Raw genomic sequence first — 21160 nt, 5'->3', positions numbered from 1 at the left:
AATTTGAACTGCATAAAGCGCCTGGAAGAAGTGATTTGGAACAGCAATCACTTTCATTCCAGTGCCTGACTTTTGTTGGCTTCCATTTGATCACCGGCAGAACTCGAACCCATATCAACTACAAATTCAGGTTTCCGCTTGGCATTTATAGCTGCTAACTTCCGTCTCAGCTCTGATAACAAAGCTTGATTCTCCTGGTTGAGACGTTGAGCTTTCTTCCGCAGCCTCTCATTCTCCCGCATAATCTGACAGTTGCGAAGGTACAGCTCTGAATTCTCTCTTTCCATTGCTGTACGTATTGCTTGCTTTGCCCTGAAAAATATCTTGACAAAACCAGATTAGGACACCTCATACAGAAACACAAGACAGGGCAGATAATATAGAAAACTATCTTTCATATACAGTAAACAGTGCCTATATTGTGCATGAACACATATGTTGTAACGAATATAAAGTGATATTTTTGGGCTAGTTTTTCTCTCTCTTGAAGTCATTAGTAGTCAAGGATCTAATAAGCAAGCCAACTCCCATCAACAGAACTGAATGTAACAATTGGTCCATTTTTATTTCATGATAAAAACTTTAGTAAAGACGTCAATTCAAAAAGAAAAAGAAAAACAAGGAGCAAGCTGCTGGTAGACTGATGTTTGAGTTAAGCACAAATTAGAAACAGAAAAAACAATTTACCTTGTGTTAGTGAGAACTTAGAGGGCCAGTACCATTAGAGTGTCTCTAATTTTTATGGGCTTGTTTGGAAAATACTTTTGTTTATATAGTCATATGCATGTAAAGTTGGTACAGACTAATTGATAAACATGCCAAGAGTCACACGAGAATAGCACAGTTCACTAAGGAAAAAGTAGTATTGATTACCTGATCAGCAAAACTTTTCTTTATCCTCATATAAAACACAGGTCAATGTGCACTTTAACCATCAAGTGAGGGAAAGAGAAAACCTTCCCTGTTTTTTTCCTCAACGAAGAAGATGCTAGATTTTGCTTTAAAAGTGAGAAAGAGTTGGGGTGTGTTTGGTATGAGAGGAGAATATTTTCCACGGAAAACTAATGGATTGGCAATTTAATATCTAAACATAATAAATTTCCTAATACAAATGCGGAATCTACATAAAAATTATGGGGTTCGTCTGAGCTCAGAACTAACACTCTCCTTACGCTCCTTTCGGTAAGCATAAAATATTGTCCCAAGAGCAGTCATATATTATTATTTAGGCAAACACTATTGGTGTGGAGAAAGAAGTTGGGTTGGGGATCAAGAGTGGAACTAGAAGTTCGAATACGAATTATGTCGAATTAGACAACATATTATTTTTTAAAAAATATTAAGTATGTATGAATATTAAATTTCACCTTTATTAAATTTGGAATCTATGAAGTTGAAATTTTGTCTCCAACTTTTGGGGGGTGGGGGTGGGGTAAGACAATTACGCTCTCCGTTACATTATATTTGGCCCTTATACTAAATTTTTTCTTTTTTGTTTGTTCATTTTAGCAAATTAAGAGAATTTTATTATTTTCTCTAATATGAACATTGTCATTAAATAGAATATTAATTGTCAAATTAAATTTTCAAAGCATAATTAATAAGTTTAATTTGGTAAAATAAATTCTTACTCCCTCGTTCCAAAAATAAGTGTTATTTTAACAAAAAAAATATTTCAAAATACGTGTCGCATTAAGAATTCAAAACAAAATTTGTATATTAATAATCTTCAGTAAACCACATTGTATTTATTGATTTTTTAATGAACGTGAGTTTTATTAAAATAACACTTATTTTGAAACAAATAGAGTACTTCCTCTGTCCCATCACATTACTATAAATAATTGTCTCAAATTACTTGTCAATTTACAAAATTAAGATAGAAGGAAAATGTCAAGTCAGATCAAATAAAATGAAACACAGGGAATAGTATAAAGTTGTTTTTCCCCTCTTCACCAAACAAAAAAAAAGGCTACTTTGCTAATTATTAAAAATTTATTTTCTTCAAAAATAGTATTATTTTTTTTAAAAAAAACAATATCTTGATCAATCAAAAATAAAGTAAATTGAACAATACCCAAACACATCCTTCTTGCACATGTATATTGCTTTTGTAATAATAAGTTTGGTAAGCTATAAAGGCAAGAAAGAGACATTCTGAGTGAGAAAAGAAATGCCTCTTGTGGGGTAGACAAACATGCTTATGCAATATTAGAACACGGGAGATAGATGAAGCTATATCAATGAGACTTGAATATTCATGTGAAGAATCTCAATTTTGTTCACACATATGACAATTTAACTTTTGATTATCTCATGCAACAATCACCTCTAAAATTATGGTATGAATTTATCTCATGTCATATACACGTGTAAAGTAAAAAAAAATTGTCAACTTAAGTAATTTTCACATGATCATTTTATTTGTCATTAGTAAATGATTTATTTTATATTTTAAGGTGATTAACTAAAAAAATATTCTCTGAATGACTTGATAATGTAAGGAATACTAAATTGAAATTATATACAATTTAAATGGCTATAGCAAGTTACTACTCTATTTTTTGGGTGACCATATCATATTTTGATATAAAAAATTATGTTATTGTAGGTTAACTTAACTTGATGATGTAAAAAATATATACAAATATGTAGGTCAACTTAGCTTAATGATATAAAAAAAGTAAATTGATTTTGCTTTGAAGAATCAGACCAGTGATTATCTCCCAAAATTATTATCAACATGGATTGGTGTAAATAGATCAAAAGGTTTCGGGCTTAAGCCCTTGGTATCACTTCTAAATAAACCCTGCGATTTGAATTTAGTCGAAGCTTTAATACATACTTCGAACATCGGGTGAAAAGCCAAAAAAATCTCCAAAATCTATTGAATAGCCTCTTTCTGTATCAAGGTAGATATGACCTTGAAAATATTGATTTTGACCTCGAATAGATATTAAGCGTTGCAAAGAAAAAAGGAAACGAAATTATATAAAGTTTACTTTATTCATTTGTCACACATCTAAGGAGTAAGGATTGGTGCTTCCTCCCGCACAACAATCGAAATAAGTAGAATCTACTAAACTTACTAAGTGTTATTCATATTGTTAGTGCACATAATTTAAACGCATAAGGTAATTTGATTTACGAACACTGGGATAAGATAAAATAAAGGAAAATTTTCCTCAGAGAGCAATCATATGCCCTGTAATTACTCGAAATAGTGAGATTTTTTTTAAAAAAAAGATACATAACGAGAATTTGGATTTTATTTGTTTTGCTTTGTATCTAATCTTTTGAAGTTGATGTATTCACTCTGATTAATGTATCAATTCACTCTGATTAATGTTTTGCTTCCCTGTTAGTTTCCTCTCCTCTCACGAAGAAGGCGTTGGATTTTGCTTTAAAAGTGAGAAAAAGTCTCTGTGTGTTTGGTACGAGGGAGAATATTTTTCATAGAAAATTAATGCATTGGCAATTAAATATTTATATATATTTTTTTAAAAATTAAATATAAATATAAAATTTAAATAAATATTATTGGATTAGTCTAGAAGGGGAGCCTTGGAGTAACTGGTAAAGTTGCTGCCATGTGACCAGGAGGTCACGGATTCAAGCCTTGGAAACAGCCTCTGGCAGAAATGCAAGGTAAGGCTGCGTACAATAGACCCTTGTGGTCGGGCCCTTACCCGGACCCTGCGCATAGCGGGAGTTAAGTGCACCGGGTTGCCCTTTATTATTGGATTAGTCTGAGCCCATAACCGATATCCTCCTTTCACCCCTATCGGTAAGCATAAAATATTGTCCAAAAAAACATTTATGTGCTACTATTATTTAGTCAAATACCATTGTTGTGGAGGTAGGGATGGGGGTGGTTGCAAGGGTCGAGCTAGATGCCTGAATACGGGTTCAGTTCGAACCGAATAGCTTTTTTATCAATCAACATATTTATTTTATGAAATTCATTAAGTATTAAATTTGAAACTCATTTATTTACTCGGTGATTAACAATTGATGTAGTCATTCTAAAATTCAGAAGTCATAAAGTTGAAATCTTGGCCTTTGAGGTGAGGACGAGATAATTAGTGTGGAATGTCATTTATAAAATTTGTTTTCCTACTTTCATAATAAGTCGTTTCTCTAACTTTTAAGCACATTATTTTCTTAGAGGAAATATTTTTCAAAACATCTTGATTAACCAAACATAAGAAATTAAAGAGTTGGCTTAAGGATACAACTAGTAAAGTGTTTGCTTTAGGCCTCCAATAATTAATGGCGAATTTTAAACAATATTGAAGATTGTAAAAAAATAAAGTTTAGAATTTATATTTTAAACAAAACATTATCTACATATTACCAAAAATATTTTAGGACTTTGAATTAGATAACTTAAAATTTTATACTATTAAATAGAGTTTTTACAATAACATTCAATGTAATGTATTGCAAATACATGAATAACATCTTATTAATTAAAATTAATACTTAGTTTCATGTTACAATGTGAGGTTAACTAAAGACTTTATGTTATTTAAAAATTGGAAAAGGGTCAAAATTGCTCCTGAACTATGTGAAATAGACCACTTATATCCTCCGTTATATTTTAAGATTAAACTGTCCCTGCTATTATCCCACGAGACCCCAAATACCCTCAACAATTAACAAGTGCTGGATATGTCGAAGCATCATACTTGTGTCTTTGACAAATATCACATTTATTGATAAAGTCTCTAACATCTTGCACAAGAGACTTTCAATAATAAAAAAAAGACTGCAATCTGTAGCATCCATACCAGAGTGACCACTCTGACTAGTAGAATGCCAAAGCTCAATAATGGTTTTCCTCAACTTTGCATATGAGCCCCCACCAGTCTACCTTTCTATCTGAGTTGATTGTTACACCATGTAAAGAACTTAAAAAGATGAGACTGTTATCAGTGATTAAGGTCTGGAGAGAAGCATACATACCTAGAAATTCCTAATTTGCTCATACAATGGATCATGAGGAGATAATAAAGATATAGCCAACAATTCAGACTCAAGCATCCTAGATAATATATCTGCAACTTTATTATCTTGTATTCAATGAAAAAGTCAAACGCCATCAATTTAGATACGCAAGCAACTTGAAAATTAGTGTGAATGTGTTGTTCTAACAAGTGTTTGAGAGCCTTCTGATCAGTTCTGAAAATTAGTGTGAATGGTTTTCCTTACATATATTGTTCCTCGTCTCTGGATGCCTAGGTATCCATCGTAAGCTTTTCCTCGTTTGATCACCTTAAGGTGCTGCTAAATGGATGGATTTTATCAACGTCCATAAATGATAAATCATAGATCAAACCGCCGAATCAGAAAATTGGGTGATATACAGAACTCATACACACAAACATAGTGCCCAGATCGTTACGCCTTTCGTGCGGATCGGGTAAAAAATAAATGTGATTGAACATTATTTTAGCATCGAAGGAAGGTAATAGATTTGGTACTCATATATCGACAACTGACTACATAACAAAAATACTTTCCTTAAAGGATAAGAAAATTCATATTTAAAGCAATTCAAAAAAAGATTATAAAGATTTCATTTGGAAAAAAAAAAGAATATACAATCGGTTATTGTTCCAAAGGAAACTTAGGCATGTTTGATCATGGATAATTTTCACCTTTTTAAAAAAATTCTTTCAAAAATTATTTTGATATAAAACTATTATAATTTTTTGGAATTTAAAAAAACTTCAAAAAATTGTCTTCACAATTTCATTCCAAAACCATTTTAGTATATATCCATGTCCAAATAATATTTTAATTTTCAAATATCATTTTTAATTTAAAAACAAAAATTCACTTTTTCCACATTTCACAATTTTTATGTCCAAACATCTACTTAAAATGAGTTTATTAATTTTGATGAAATATAAAAAGAACAAAGAACAAGTACTTCAAATGTTCAAAGGTTTAGGATAGCTTTGGAAATAATGCATTACTAATAATGTGTAAAGTCTTTGTTTTCTCTTGTAAATAAGATAATACAAGTTTTTCATCGAAAGAAATGATTTTGAATAATAACATAATCTTTTTAAGTAATTGTACCATATAAACCTCATCTTTCTACAAGTACAAAGAAGAAGAAAATAGTATAGAAATCGAAACACCATAAACAACAGACAATATATATAGATATCAAAAGCAAGAACTATAGCAATACGGCTAGTTCAACGACAAATACCAACAAGTTTAAACTCTCTAAATGCAAAATAATTAACCCTCTACTACCTACTAATTAACCTTCTACCCTAGCAGGCGACCTCTGTACCTTCCTTGCAATGGGATAAAGCAATAGTATTTGGGATAAAGTTTGTTTGCCTTCTTCAATGGGAGGCATCAAAAGCCAAGAAACTTTGCTGTATATACCAGCGTGCTTTTTGGTAGAGTAATTTTTTTGCTTATTTGATTTAACAAAAAAAAAAAAAAAAGAGAACATATGTCTACATAACTTGTATTTTTGGTGTAATGACCCGTTTGGTCATTTTAAGAATGAGTCATCTCTATTTCATAAAATACTCCCTCCAAAAAAAAAATTAAATTATAATTTTGGACTATTCGATAATTATATTTATTTAATTGAGGGGTGAATTTAGATAACTAATTTAATTAATGGGCTAAAGTGGTAATTTATTTAACACCCTATACTACTTATATCATCTTATTAAAATAAATTAGGGGTATTTGCTACTTCTAATACATAAGAGCTTTGGAAAGAAAGAAAAGAAAAAAAAACCTAAGTCTGTGCGGCGGCATCATCCAATTTTCATGACGAAGAAGAGAACAGGAAAGTTTATACAAGTAAAAAGAATTTTGGATTTCAATAACGAAGTGCACTTCACTAATTGGTATGCTACTTTTTCTTTTCAATGACTTTATAAAGTGAAAAGAAATCATCATAGTAAACTAATATCAATGCACGTGTCTTTTGCCTTGCTACTGATTGCTATTGAATGAAAATATATATATATATATATATATATATATATATATTTTAAAAGGCAAATTGGTAGCATTTTGTGAAGGAGGTCATTATCAGTTTGTTGGATAGAAGGTATGGTTTAATAATTACTAGTAATTTGAGGTCTAATATTATAGTGTAATGATGCGGTGAGGATTGGAGAAGACAAATCAAATTTATAAATTGCAGAATAGAATAAGGCGTGCACTCTATTTTCGTGATTGACGTCACTAGTTCGAAATTAGTTAATTGATTTTGGAATATTTTTCTTTAGTGGTTACTACATTATGGCTCAAGTTTTTATAGGTTAGTATATGTTATTAGTTTTATTGTATTATATAAATATCATTAGATTTAGGCTATTTGGAGGACTTAAGGTTTAACCCTAGACTTGGAATTTAGGAAATTTATTATAGTAATATGTGTGTTGTTGGTTTCAAAATCTTATTGTGGTTATTTATTCGACTAGATTAAGTTGAATTGGAGGTCCAACGAAAAGGGAAGGCTCAAGTTCCGGAGTGATTGCTCGATTAATTAAGGCAAGTGAATTTCTAAACCTCAGTTTAAGCTTGTAGATGCTTGTATTTCCGTGTTATGTGTACTAGGAAGTAATGAGAATTGGACTGGGTTATTGACTGTATGATAGGCCTTAAAAATGGAGATGAGGGGTATAAAATGGTGATCTAATGACATGTATTGGTGGAATTGATACGTTGTGATTATGGGTTTATTTTGGACATGTGAAATGACTATGTTGATGTGAGATAGGAAAAATTATTATTGTTGTCATATTATTATCATGAATTATATGAACATAAATTGATTGCATTGGTTCTGACATATTATGTGAGACTGAAAATGATACGAAACAAAAGGGGTCGGGCCACACGCTCCGTGGCAGGTATTATGAAACAAAAGGGGTTGGGCCACACGCTCCGTGGCAGGTATTATGAAATAAAGGGGTCGGGCCACACGCTCCGTGGCAGGATATATGTATTGAGGGGATGGGCCACACGCTCCGTGGCAGGTTACATGGACAGAAATGTCCCCCATGGGTTCCGGACTGTGATTCAGCGGATGTGTACCGATAGGACAGACATGCATCATTTCATTGCACTGCATTGCATCTTCCTGATATTTGTGACTTTGTGTTTACCCCCATATTGTTCTGTGTGCTGAACTTGACTTGGTATGATTCATTGACGAGACTATTGATGAGTATTTGTGGACTGTATTACTGTTGTTATTGTACAAGTGTAGAGTTGGGCTGATTTTATGCTGGTTGTAGTTAAGGAGGTTCGGTTGGGAGGACATGAGTACTTGTATCTATTAAGCTTTGCTTAGTTTTAGCTATCCACTTGTTGAGTACCGTGTTGTTTGGTACTCACCCCTTGCTTCCACACTTGTGTAGGTTGTGAGCCCGGACCTGCCTGATCTTATACTGTTTTCCACTATAGCCGAGGTTATCAATTTTGAGTGTTGAGGTAGCTGTTACATCCATCTAGCGGACACCTCTTACTCTTTTATTATGTTTTAGTCCTACTCTAGAGACAAAGACATTGTGACTGTATTTTCTTTCGTACTTCGGTAATATATTAGTGGCTTGTATACGTGACAACCAGTCTTGGGGGATTTTGGAGATTATTTATTTATTTTTGACTAAGTTAAACCTTGTTTTATCTCAATTACTTCCGTATTTACTTTCCGTTGAGTTTTAGGCTGACTTGTCTCGGTAGGTTGAGATGAGTGCCATCACATCCGAATTTGGATCGTGACAAAGATGGTATCAGAGCCCCAGGTTCATAGGTCTCACGTGTATACAAGCCAAGTTTAAGTAGAGTCTTGCGGATCGGTACAGAGACGTCTGTACTTATCTTCGAAAGGCTATGAGGACTTTTAGGAAATATCTTCACCTTTTGATTCTCTATCATGCGTCCTTGATCCGATCTATTTTCTATTGCCTCACTCCGTTCTCTCACATATAGTGGTGACTCTTGCCTGATTCTATGTGTGTGTAGTTGAAATGTCATCACGTGGTCTAGATCTAATTTGGAGATAGAAGTAATAAACTTATGAAAAGGGTGTATGGTGAGATTTGTAATGCACGACGATTTTAAAAAAGTAAGTAAGGTTATGGTTCAATAATGTAATTTGAGGATATGGTATAAGAAGAGGAACAATGGTATGGAGGATTATATGAGTCTTATATTTCTGGATAGTGGTTAAGAATTGAGAATGATGCTTGTTTGGCCTACCTGATATTTGAAGTGGTTCTACAATTGAGAATGGTATAATTAGGGGAATGACTATGTTGTGAGCATTGCCCTCAGAGACTACAGACCGTGAAGTTCGTCGTGAAAGAATGAGTTACATAGTGAGTGATGAGAATGATTTTGCGCTAATCGAGATCAGAATTTCTACAACGATTTGATAGGATGGATGTATATCAGGAAGGGTTATTATAAGTCTACTACCCCGGTACTTGTGATTATTTGGTTAGGATTATAGGTTGTGTTGCTTCTGCTATTGATCTTACCTACTGAAGGGTGATATCGATTTTGACTAGAGACTAAAATGTGTTGGTAATGTATGACAGTTACGTAATGGATAGAAATGTGTAGACTATCTAGGTATGATCTTTACAGTGGGTATGATGTATTCTAGTGGTGGATCTATCAAGCTTTCACGGTGTGACACTATTGGTATACAAAAACCAATACATCGATTATCAAGTGTGATTACTAACTACTTAAGGAGTTATCAATTGTATCATCTTCTCATATGATGAGATTTGATGTTGCATTCACATTTGAAAAATTAACTAGTTTGTTACTACGGATGCTTGGGGTAAGCATTGGTTATAAGAAAGATCTTAGTGGTGGATTTTGGTATGATTAATGCATTTAGGTTGTGAAATGTATCCCGAGAATTCTAAGTGAGGACTTGTAATTTAACCGTAAACTCCAAGGGAGTGGATCGATAACAGAATGATAAGCTTATGGATAAAGAAAGTAGCAGTGAGTATACTTGTGTGAAGGCAATTAAATCTTTTAGTGAGAGTGTGTATAAATTGGGTTATTACATTAGATTAAGGAAAATCAACATGTACTTACACATACCAAAATAAGATAATCCATGAATAATTATTGAAACGTCGAACTAAAAAACCTTATGAATGATGAATGCAGTAATTATTGATCACTAAACAGTCTCTAATAGACTCTCAAAATTTTAAGTCAAACAAAGTCTGCAATAAATTTCAAAAAAATCAATATGTATTATTACACATGAAAAAACACCATTAGTCGCCACCAAATTCCCATTGCTAATGAGGCTTTTGTCGCCGCAAATACCTATATCAGTCATCACAAAGGTTTTTATTTATTGCGACCTTAGTCACTACTAATTATCGATATAAGTCACCACTAAAGGATTGTATTTGTCACCGCGAATAACTGAATTAGTCGCCACAAAAGGGTTCTATTTGCTTCAAATATACGTTGCCGCTAAAGACATTGGCAAAACCAAACGTTAACTAAGCCAAGCTAAGCAATGGAGCTTTGTAATGATTCATTAGTGACTAATACCATTGCTAGTTACCAAACGGAAAAAAAAAAAGAAGCTAATAATTTCAAAGAAAGAGGTATCCCAAACGTTATTTCATTTGGCTTCACAGAATCCACTTCTACTCGTGTTTATAGTCTAATATAACAAAATTAGGTATGGGATGTGGCCCCAATCTAATCTTACTATGCAGCCCACACACGTGGATGGTCTTTTTGTTACAAACTCGTAAGTAATATAAATTAAATCCCTTTTGCACCAAAATGAGCGTTGCATCCGCACCATAATAATTAACATTTTGAATTCTCCTCCTAAAGAGACCTTAAATTTTGACCGTGAGAAAAGTCCGGGATCATGTGCAATTGTCCAGATTCTTGCTAGTTCATTAATTATCATTGCAACGATAACTTGATGTTCTAAGTTTTTCTTTTAACTACAAAATCTAAGCTTTACAACATGACGTTGCAGAAGCCGTGAAAACCAGACCACTAGGCAATTACTACCTTTGGTGGATCAAGACTTTTTGACTTAACCTTTTCAAACAAAAAAGGTTTTTTCACCGGAGGCCCCCCAAAGGGACTTCTTAAATGGCTTCGGGTAAATAACGGCATAGACATCTCTGGTAGTTACCCAGTCTAACTTTCAACTGAATAGAGAGGATACAAGGTGTCCGATTCAGCCCAACACCCAGACTGTTATGACCTGTTTACTGGAACGACCAAGTGTGATCACCAAGTGTCAACTCGACTCTGAAGGTAATCAAACTTGTCCTCATCCTGTTTCTCTGTCAAGAACTAGGATTTGTCAACCATACAGCGACAGTGGGATAATTGCCAGTTAGGATAATTTTGGTAACGAGCAATGGAAAAAGTTCTGACCAAACGAAACGCTTCAGCTACAAACAAGTCGGCGAAAGACCAAAGCAGAAATATTCTGTCCCAACAAAAAGATAAGAAAAGGGGAAACACTTCCCATTTAAATACATAATGTGCAGAGTCTCTCCTGGAGATTGCTTTGCCATATAAGAACAGAGCTCTCTGTAATCACTGTCAGTATGGCACCAAAACTACCAAAGGCTACATGTCCTGTCAACACATTTACTCGAAATCTCTTAACCGAGTAGCCTTTCTGCTTGGAGCTTTGATGAGGCTGTGAAATAAATCAAGCAGTACTTTGTTACAATACTTCACACATAGAAACAGGGAGCTTAAAGAAGGCAAAAAAATAATGGAAAACGAGAATAAACCTAAAGCAGATCAAACTTCTTATATTGCCAGCTCTGAACTCTTGCTGATTTAACTTGTCGTCATCATCGCCGTAGTAGTCATCATCATAGCTTTGAGTGCTCATCCATGCAATGGAACTGCCAGGGCATGAGCATCCTCAGAGCAATGCAGGAGGCTCTGTGAAACTGAGACTGGTGGATGGATGTGGAAAATACTGCAAGCTGAACAATCCACTCCACCAGGTCTCAGTTGTTCATGCCTGCACCCTGCCAATTGCAACATTTTGCCGCTCAGCATCCCCCTCAAGATGCTGAATGTATGTGGCAGGATGCAGGCATGGCCCGTGCCCCTCACCGGGGCCGGGCTAATCCAAAACCATCAGGTTGCAGCGGATGAGACTGGAAAACCATGAACAGAAGGAGCAATCAAATGATGAAGCAAACCATAAAGTGGAAAAAATAAACCAGGAGGTCAAGCACAACTACTGACGGATAATTATAAAATCTCATATGAAAGGAAAGAGACCATCCCTCCTCTACATGCTAAAATTCCTCACACATACCCAACATAAGATAACTTAGCATAACAAGATTTGGTAGCTTCAACAAGCATCCTATTGGAAGGCAAGTGCAGCTGTCATTGGATTCTCTTTGCGCATCTGCATCACTAAACCCTTTGTCTAGTAACCAAGCACTTAAAAATGAAGGCTCCCAGTATGCTCTTTACTAGAAATATTTCCCCCCTAACTAAACTTTGCTTCAGAAGCTTAAAGTATCATCATCTCTCACTGTGTGTGGTGTAGATAATGTTAACATGTAAGGTCAAACAGGAGTTATGAAACGGGTTTTCACACATGAAATATGAGTTTGTACATACTCCCTCTTAAATCTGTCTAGGTCTCAGAGGGTTCATTAAATAACAAGCCCAAATTATTGAAGAGTGAAGTTTAGTTCAATGCCATACCTGTGAGAAGGGTTGGTGAACCTGCTCGTGAGGATGGATAAAAGCCATTCCAGGACGCTGACAAGGATACTGGGTTGAATGCAAATATATAGCTGAATTTGAGCGTGCACTAACATGATTGTGACTAAAAGGGGGAGGCATCATGCTCTCTGCTGGACCATAACCAATACCTGGAGTCGTCGGTGTTGCCCAAGGCCCAGGTAAATGTTGAGGAAGTGGACGAGGTTGGTTTTCAGCGGAAATGGGAGACCGAAGAGCAGATCCAAGCTGGGGAAACTCAGTGTTATAGTTAATTGCAGGAGCATACATTGGTTGAATTGTATATGGGCCACCAGTAAATCCAAACCCAGGATCAAACCTTTGCATGTATCTACAAATTAAAGGCAACTGCCCAATTAGACTCTCCAACTAAGTTTCCAGAAAAACGACATGAACATTGTATTGAAAATACCCACAAGCATAAAGAGATGAAATTGAGAGAGAAACACAACAGAAGATGGATGTATTATATTTGCACATAATTAATTCTGTACATCATAAAGACTGAACTCACAATTAGTACTAAAAGCTTTTGAGGGAAATGAAAAACACATTCTCATACATACAATTCAAGTAGAGCATCAAATATCAATAGGACGTCACACAAAATAGTTTAAACAACCAAAGCAGTAGTATACAATAGAGAGGGAGGAAGCAAGAGAAGGAACAGGGAGAATAAAGGAAACTGACTAGTGGCTCCAAACCACCTTAGCTGCAAAATGATAGCAGCTTCTCTCAAATCAGGTTCTTCCCACTCTTTTTTCTTTGAATTTTCTCCTCCTTCAAATCAGGTTCTTATTCTTTCTTCAAGAGTCTACTTCCAGGTTGTTAATAGCATTCTTCCAATATTATGTAACAGCCCCATAGTCTTCTTAAACAATTTGTTTAGCCTTTTCAGTTTCTATTTGGTGCCCATAAACAGATATTGTCCCTTTTTTACAGGAGAAGAAAAGTTACTCATTTAGAGTAATGTGCTCCAGGAGACTAGACATGTGCACGTCCTATTTACCACTATATAACTCCAGGTTTGTTATTTGTTCCTCACACTGTCCAGAAGATCATGACGGAGAAAGGGAGAGAGAAGGGGAATAGTGAATGGGGTTATTCTTCTATAAACGCAAGTAGCCTTTTAGCCATGCGCAGCAGCTATGTGCATGTGTCCCAATGTGATGAGTATTATGACAACTTCACTACATTCAAATCCAGATAGCATCACCATGGCTATGACTTTTCAACAAAATTTGATTGATCAAGACGAAAAAAAACAATGATTTTTTAATAATCTTATCCTACGTTCGAAGCAACAGACAAAAAGGATGGCATTCTTAAAATGCTCTTCCCTTATGCATCCATATGCATACTTTAACCCAAACCTCTCGTTCTACTCAATCCAATCCCCCCCCCCCCCCCCAAAAAAAAAAGGAACCTACATGAAAAGAAAAGGGTACATAGGTAGTATTGCATCTGAAGTCAGACACATAATAAAAAGAGAGAATCACAGATCCCCACATGTCCTTCAATCATTCTAGAACAGCCATGAACACAGGCAAGCGTTTATCCGGATTGGTCAGTAAATCTCAATAGGAATAAAGCTTTTGTAGAAATAACCATTAGAACATTTGTATAGAGAGTACATGGCAGAAAATGCACCAATAATGATGAACAGGTAACCAAATGATGAAGTGGTGGTACTTAAACATCTCATAGAATTGAAGAGTGATTTTACTACCATAAACACAGAGAGAAGTACCATGTCAAAAGGGATACCACGTGACAAAACCACCAACAAGTACACAAAACACAAACTGAGGGTAAGGGTTACTTTAAAGTATATTCATAAAATAGCAGAGGACTAAAAAAGACCTGTCATAATTCCTGTCATAATCAGGGTCCTTCCGGTCAATTTCCCGATCACGAAAGATAGCCACCTTATTATAAGATTTAGACCTACCAACTGGCTCCTTTTCTGTCCTACTTCTAGCTGACCTACTGCTACTTGTAGAAGAATCAATTAGACCCCGCCCAGTATTCAAATCAGAGCCGCCAGCTGGACTGGCTTTTTCTTCCAACTGTGGTATGCCTATTGGACCATACTGGAAAATATCCTGTGACCTTGATTCAGTTTCAGGTTTTACATTGGAGCTCCCACTTAAACTATTAGAATTAAATATACGCGCTCGAGCCCTATTATATTCCTCCTTTCTTTCCTCAACACTTTTAGCAGAATTTCCCTTTGATGAATTTGAATTCAAACCACTTGCTAACTGTGAACCTTTCTGTGGCCTCTGCTTAATCGCAACCTTGACCACACCAGTATCTCCTTGAGGCAAATTCACCGGAATGTCAGCCAAGCGAATCAAAGGCATCCGACATTCAGAAGTCTTGCGCACAATAATTCTGGAACCCGAGCCATCCGGTAAACTATTGTCCAACAAAACCATTGATTGTAGTGAATAGTGCTGTGCCACACGGTGAGCAGCCAGTCGCAAATAGGAGGTAGGCAGCTGTTGGAATTCCATCTGTTGTCGACCAGGATCCCTGATGAACTTTTCAACATCTTGCTCCATCCTCAGAACTGAGAAAAAGCAATGATAAGTTACAATGTGCATGATAAAGATAATCAATCAGGCTAACAAAGACTGACCCCCCACCAGAGTCCACCCACCCACCCACCCACAAAAGAAAAGACAAACAGAGAAGGAAAAGAGAATAAAATGCATACAGTGCCATATTTAAGGAGAATCTAGCAATCTCAAAATGGAAACACATAGGACGAAGCGATATTGTTGAAAAATAATGCACGACCAGATCTAAGAATAAAAAAAGCACCTAAAGGAAAGTGAAGCGTAATACGGTGAATATAAAGTCACCCTACAACTTGTACTCAATGACCAAAAGCCTACGTCAGCATAACAGCTATAGAGTAAATACTACACAATTGAGAAAATATAATAGAGCACATAGTGTTTTCCGATTGAAAAGGTTCAAGGTTTCTACGTTTCTTTCTTTTTTTAGTAAGGTGTAAAAGAGTCATGGTATACTTCACTCGGCTAATACTTATGGAATCGGCCTTTGGAGGTCCATCAGGAATTTGTAGCCAAAGCTAAGAGAGAATTGCAGTATAAGAACAGACGATGGCAAGAAGGTTTCTTTCTGGGAGAACAACTGGCTTGAACAAGGTTCTCTAAAGGATACCTTTAATGACATCTACATTCTAAATCAGCAACAAAGGGCCACTGTGGTTGAGTTTGGCCAGAATAGGGATGGAACTTGAGTTTTAGAAGAACTTTTAATGACTGGGAGATCTTGAGGTTGGTTGAGTTCTACAGCAAGTTGGAGCAATTCAAAGGAACTTCTAATGACCAAGATAGATTGGAATGGCAGAGTCACAGTCAAGGCAGATTCAGTGCGAAAGGGGCCTACAAAAGCTTAATCCTTATGACAATCAGATTGATGATTGGCCTTGGAAGCTTATATGGAAAGTTAAAATTCCTTATGTCTCCTGGTTTACTTGCCTTTTGGCTAAACAAGCTGTGTTAGCTCAAGAAAATCTCATGAAGAGAAGGATCCATCTAAGCCCTAGGAGCTTCTTATGTGAAGAAGAGGCTGCGACAGTAACTCACCTATTTCTACACTGCAAGATTACATATCTAATGTGGAAAATCTTCATAACTATGAAGGGTCTGAGATGGGTGATGCCAAGAAAAATAGCTCAGACCCTGAAGATCTGGAGAAGCTATGCTAACATTTCCGACCACAAGGATAGATGGAAATTTATACCAGCTTACATCTGGTGGTCTGTATGGAGAGAGAAATCTCAAGTGCTTCCAGAACAAAAGCAACAGCATCCAGAAGATGAATTGTTTAGTGTTGTTTCATTTTTAGTGTAAAAGATCTAAAATCAGTTATAGATGTCTTAAGCTCTTTGTAATTTTTGTTAAAGGGTTGAAGATCGTCCTGATACTCTACCTCAATTGTAATTAGGAAAATTGTAACTTGTTGTGGCAGGTTTCTGATTTTTTGGAAATAGAATAAAGTTGTTACTTTCTCAAAAAAAAAAAAGTTGTTGTTACTTTGTCAAAAACAAGAAGGGAAAAAGATCCTTCAAAGAACTGGCCCTTTTCATCCCTTTTTGATAACTCAGCAAAGACTTTCAATGATATATATCAGCACAGAGAGTGGGGCTACACACGACTGTTGATGTAAAAACTCAGCTCCTCAGGGAATTATAGAAGTCTATAAGAGCCTCTCAAATATGTGCACGTCCTTCAACACCAAAAGGCGAGCAAAAAATTGTGTTTGTGCTTTTTTTAACTACACGCTCTGATTGCCCTCAAAACATTTGATTCCAGAATTCCTTTCCCTACAGACTACCCACCAGCTACAAGGGGGAATGGTGTTGCATAATTGTTTTGCTTCTTTCTAAAGCCTTCTGATACAATTACAACAACTTAATGGTAAGTCTTTGGAATCATCCATTTAAGCTCAAAAAAGGTCAAATACAAATTCCAAATCTTCTGGCTGAAAGCAAAATGCAAAAAGAGACAATTAACATCCTCAGATTCTTCTTCACATAAAGGGCATCTGTTGCAATAGAGAGTTCTTTCTGCAGGTTTTTTAGGATTAAATAGGCCTTGAACAAGTAATTTGCAACCTTAAATAAAGCTTGAAATTTCCCATTTCTTTTCTGGGGATAGCAAGGTGGAGATACTCTGTGAGAAGCCAGTCATTTGTGACAGGACTTCATTGGGAATTACCCCTTCTCCTTTCCAACCTATAGAGTCTGCAGTTTTGTGTTAGTTCAGGAGCTGACTCTTAACAACTGCAGTAGTAGACTTATCCAAAAAAAAATACATCAGCAGAGCCATTCATCCCAAAACCCAATAATTGCAGTTCCTTCTGAAGGTTATATGCCAACCTTGATTAGATCAAAAATCTACAATTGTGGCCTTAGTATCCCTAGCAAAGCTGAGCAGCTCAGGGTGCTTTTCTAGAGTTACAATGGGGCATGTCCTAAGTCCCAACCAAGCATCTACCTGTAATAGGATTTTTTTACTATCACCTGATTTTTACAATATTTTCACTAAAAGGTCCCCCAAAGCCTTTGATATGCTTCCATCATCGAAACACTACAGGGGTTAGTTTTGGTGACACAGTGGCCTTGCATATATTTTGTTCTGACCAGCGGATTCTATATAGCACAACCCTGCCGAAAGAAACTCCAAAGCCTTTTGAGAAGTAAGCTCTTACTCCAATGTTGCAGAATGTTGACTCCTATGCCTCCCTCCTTATCATTGACGATTTGATCCCAAATGGAAGGCTTTTTATCCTGTTCCCCTCCCATAAAAAGATCCTCAGTTTTCCCTGCATTTTCTCCACATACTTGAACATGGGAAACATACACAGTGTATCTAAGGAGCATATGCACCATTTATAAGTGTAAACACCTAAGTTTTTACCCTCTCATTTCCTCTATTTTGATAAAAATGCTATTTTCCTCTTGTTACAACGACAACATACAGGAAGGGTAGGATGTACGCAGACCTTATCCATAACTTTGTGGGGGGAGAGGTTGTTTCGGATAGGTTATTCTCCTCCTATTATTATTATTATCTGTTACGATAAATGGTAGTAGTGTTTATTTGTATCATACATAACCAGTGTGCGATGCGAGATAAAATGTGAAATGTCATCCATATTGTGATTTCTTGTCGCCACAGATAAGTCCTTAAATCAGTTAATCAACCTTGACATTCTTCAACATTCAGCAAGGGATCACCTTGGCCGAGGCTCTTTTTGTTGGAAAGAATCTTGTTGGTGTGCCATATATTCAAACTGACATTCCATTTGTAGAGATGCACAAATAAATCTAGTTGATCCCTTTTTCTTCAAATACCAAGTCTTTCAACAGATGGTTTGGAACGTCCACTTAGCATGATCAGATACTTCTTCAATATCAAGCTTAGACAACAATACAATCTTATTTTGGCATCCTGGCAGTATTCCACATTCTACAATGATTGCATTTTAGAGTTGCTTGCCTTTGATGAAAGCTAACCGAGTGTCACGTACTAGCTTCCCAGTTACCTTCTTCGCCTTATTGCAAGGATTTAGTAAAATCTACCTGTCAAGCTCACTGGCATGTATACTTATATTCCTTAGTTTCAATCTTATTTGAAATACAAGTAACATGACATTAAAAAAAAGCACTTCCTAAAGCTCAAACTTTGCTGGAAGGAATTGATAGATTAGTCCTTCATTATATCCCACTAATAAAATGCCACGGTGGTAAGCAACGACACATGCCTTGTCCTCTAAGCATTCAATCTGTTTGGACCGTATTCTTTCTCCTCAACAGTTATTATCTTCGGCATGTAGTCAAAAGAGATCAATAATAACAGACTGCTTTTACATTTCAGCAATCTTACATACAATCCAATCTGAAATTGTAGTCATCCAAAAGAGACATCATGTAAAGAATCTCGTCCAACCAACATGGCAACTTGGTCTCTCAGAGATGAAATTTTCACTGCATATCAGTTCCCTCATAACACCCAATGCTTTGATCTTCTTTTTTAATAGGAGTATCACCTTATCTTTTACAAAATTAGGAGTGGTGTTTGAGCCTCATTGCATACACCTCAACCATTCCACCAAGTACATACTATCTCCCACCAACACATCCTCGGTAACACTATCCGCCAAGGCTTAGGAAGATGGAAAAAATATCACCTAGTATTATTTGAAGTTTGAACCATGGTCTCTCATGATTTTACACACTCCATAGACCGCCACAACCTTGGGTGCAGCCATTACCTGTCTTGTCAACCAATCTGAACTACAACACTTGTCTTATCCTCTCATTAAGGTGTTGTAGTAACAATGCAGTTATTTGGGATTCATTTGCCGATCCCAAATAATTTACAATTCATCTGTAGTTAACTGATCGACACAACTAACAGCGATGTGACTGCGACTATACAACCACAGTAAGAACAAAACAAAAATCAACTAACAAATCCTAAACCCGATGCAAACTAGCATAAAAATCAGAACTTTTTTAACAAAAAAGGGAACACTAACCGGAAAGACGCTCTCGAGGGTTTTGTAAAGCCTCGCGGAGAAACTGATCCACGGTGTTAACAACATCCTCCGACATACTGCCTGAACCAGCAGCTGAACCAGCACCAGCCGAAGCCAAAGCCGAGGAATCAAGCAGCTCAGATTGATTATTATTATTATTATTCACAGAAGAAGACGATGAAGAATCAGAGTCCTTCTTCGAAGAAGAAAGTATAAGCCGCCTCATGCTAGCATCCAAGTCAGCAACCTCCCATGACTCCGGTGGGGCTCCGAGATCATCAGCAACAGACACAGAGCCCTCCATGGGTTCAATTTTTCAGCCAACAAAAAAGATTCCAAAAAAAGCGAATAAAAACACACTAGCGTTTGGTCGTGAAAGGAATCATCAAATCCAGCTGTAAATCAAGATTACGGAGAATCTAGATTCGAAGACTTCGAAAATTTTCATAGAGATTGAGAGAATCTAAAAGAGGACGAAACGGTTCTAGGGTTTCGAGAGAATGTGAGAAACAGGAGAGAGAAAGATGGGTTTGAGATATTATAATTTTGCTTTGCTTCGAGGGCAGGCATATTAATGGCGCGTGTTTAAGCACGATACAAGTTGAGAGTGGCATGTGTGTTAGTTAGAGGCTGTTTGGATTGATGTATTTACATATTGTCCTTATACTATGGGATTAGAGTATTTGACCATTCAAAACTCATATCTTCAGAAAATGTATATTGCAGACATGAGAATATTGAAATGAATATGTGAGCATATAAAAAGTGATAAGATTAGGAATGAAGTTATTCGAGAGAAGATAAGAATTGTCTGTGGTGGACAATATGAGAGAAGCGTCGAGATTGAGATGATTTTGGCATGTGCAGATGAGGTATGTTGACGCTCTAGTGAAGAGGCGTGAGAGGTTGATTGTAGGGGGTACGAGAAGGGATGGAGGTAGGCCAAAAAAATTGAGAAAAGGAGATTAGACGGAACATGGTGCAGGTTTATATTATTGAGGACATTACTCTAGATAAAAATGAGTAGATGACGCATAATAGGATAGAAAGTTAGTATGGGTAAAATGTTGTCTTGCTGTGTGTGAGTTTATGCTTGTTAGTCCTCGTCGTAGTACCAGTCGTACCCTTGTAGTTCTTGTCAAATGTTGTTTATTGTGTTTCGATTATCATACTATTTTGCTATCGTCATTATTTCTTTCTTGCAGATTTTACGTTGTTTTTCTTATTAACGACTATGCTTTCTTCATTGTTTTCTTAATCTTCTTTTACTTGGTTTTGATGC

The 21160-nt window shown here is 36.0% G+C and overlaps 2 protein-coding genes across 5 annotated transcripts; both read right to left on the bottom strand.

Annotated features, from left to right (window-relative positions):
- Positions 1–53: 53 nt before the first annotated feature.
- Positions 54–1039, bottom strand: LOC129899943 (protein LITTLE ZIPPER 3-like). 4 transcript variants are annotated; one of them, XM_055974944.1, is made up of 2 exons: positions 874–1039; positions 54–312 (listed from the first exon to the last, which is right to left on the bottom strand). In XM_055974944.1, the coding sequence occupies exon 2, from the start codon at positions 285–287 to the stop codon at positions 54–56; it is 234 nt and encodes a 77-aa protein (XP_055830919.1). In that variant the 5' UTR covers positions 288–312; positions 874–1039. The 4 variants fall into 4 exon arrangements, with proteins under 4 accessions (XP_055830919.1, XP_055830926.1, XP_055830913.1 ...); XM_055974951.1 differs by lacking the exon at positions 874–1039 and adding an exon at positions 688–854; XM_055974938.1 differs by lacking the exon at positions 874–1039 and adding an exon at positions 403–665.
- Positions 1040–11438: 10399 nt separating this feature from the next.
- LOC129899917 (uncharacterized) lies at positions 11439–20422 on the bottom strand. Its single transcript, XM_055974915.1, has 5 exons — positions 19879–20422; positions 14659–15370; positions 12757–13126; positions 11814–12191; positions 11439–11716 (listed from the first exon to the last, which is right to left on the bottom strand). Exons 1-4 carry the CDS (start codon positions 20180–20182, stop codon positions 12144–12146), a joined length of 1434 nt encoding a protein of 477 aa, XP_055830890.1. The 5' UTR covers positions 20183–20422; the 3' UTR covers positions 11439–11716; positions 11814–12143.
- Between the last annotated feature and the right edge of the window lie 738 nt (positions 20423–21160).

The sequence above is a fragment of the Solanum dulcamara genome, chromosome 1, assembly GCF_947179165.1.
Source record: "Solanum dulcamara chromosome 1, daSolDulc1.2, whole genome shotgun sequence".
In the NCBI taxonomy this organism is placed as follows: domain Eukaryota; kingdom Viridiplantae; phylum Streptophyta; class Magnoliopsida; order Solanales; family Solanaceae; genus Solanum; species Solanum dulcamara.
Note: the sequence above shows the minus strand (reverse complement) of the source record. Positions and strands in the feature narration are given on the sequence as shown.

Coding starts and splice junctions, on each gene's coding strand:
- LOC129899943 (XM_055974938.1), bottom strand. CDS start 494: ATGACTTCAAGAGAGAGAAAAACTAGCCCAAAAATATCACTTTATATT. Junction 313..402: donor CAATATAGGCACTGTTTACT/GTATATGAAAGA, acceptor GATATTTTTCAG/GGCAAAGCAAGCAATACGTA.
- LOC129899917 (XM_055974915.1), bottom strand. CDS start 20,182: ATGGAGGGCTCTGTGTCTGTTGCTGATGATCTCGGAGCCCCACCGGAG. Junction 13,127..14,658: donor TATGACAGGAATTATGACAG/GTCTTTTTTAGT, acceptor TTTAATTTGTAG/ATACATGCAAAGGTTTGATC. Junction 12,192..12,756: donor TTCACCAACCCTTCTCACAG/GTATGGCATTGA, acceptor ATGGTTTTCCAG/TCTCATCCGCTGCAACCTGA.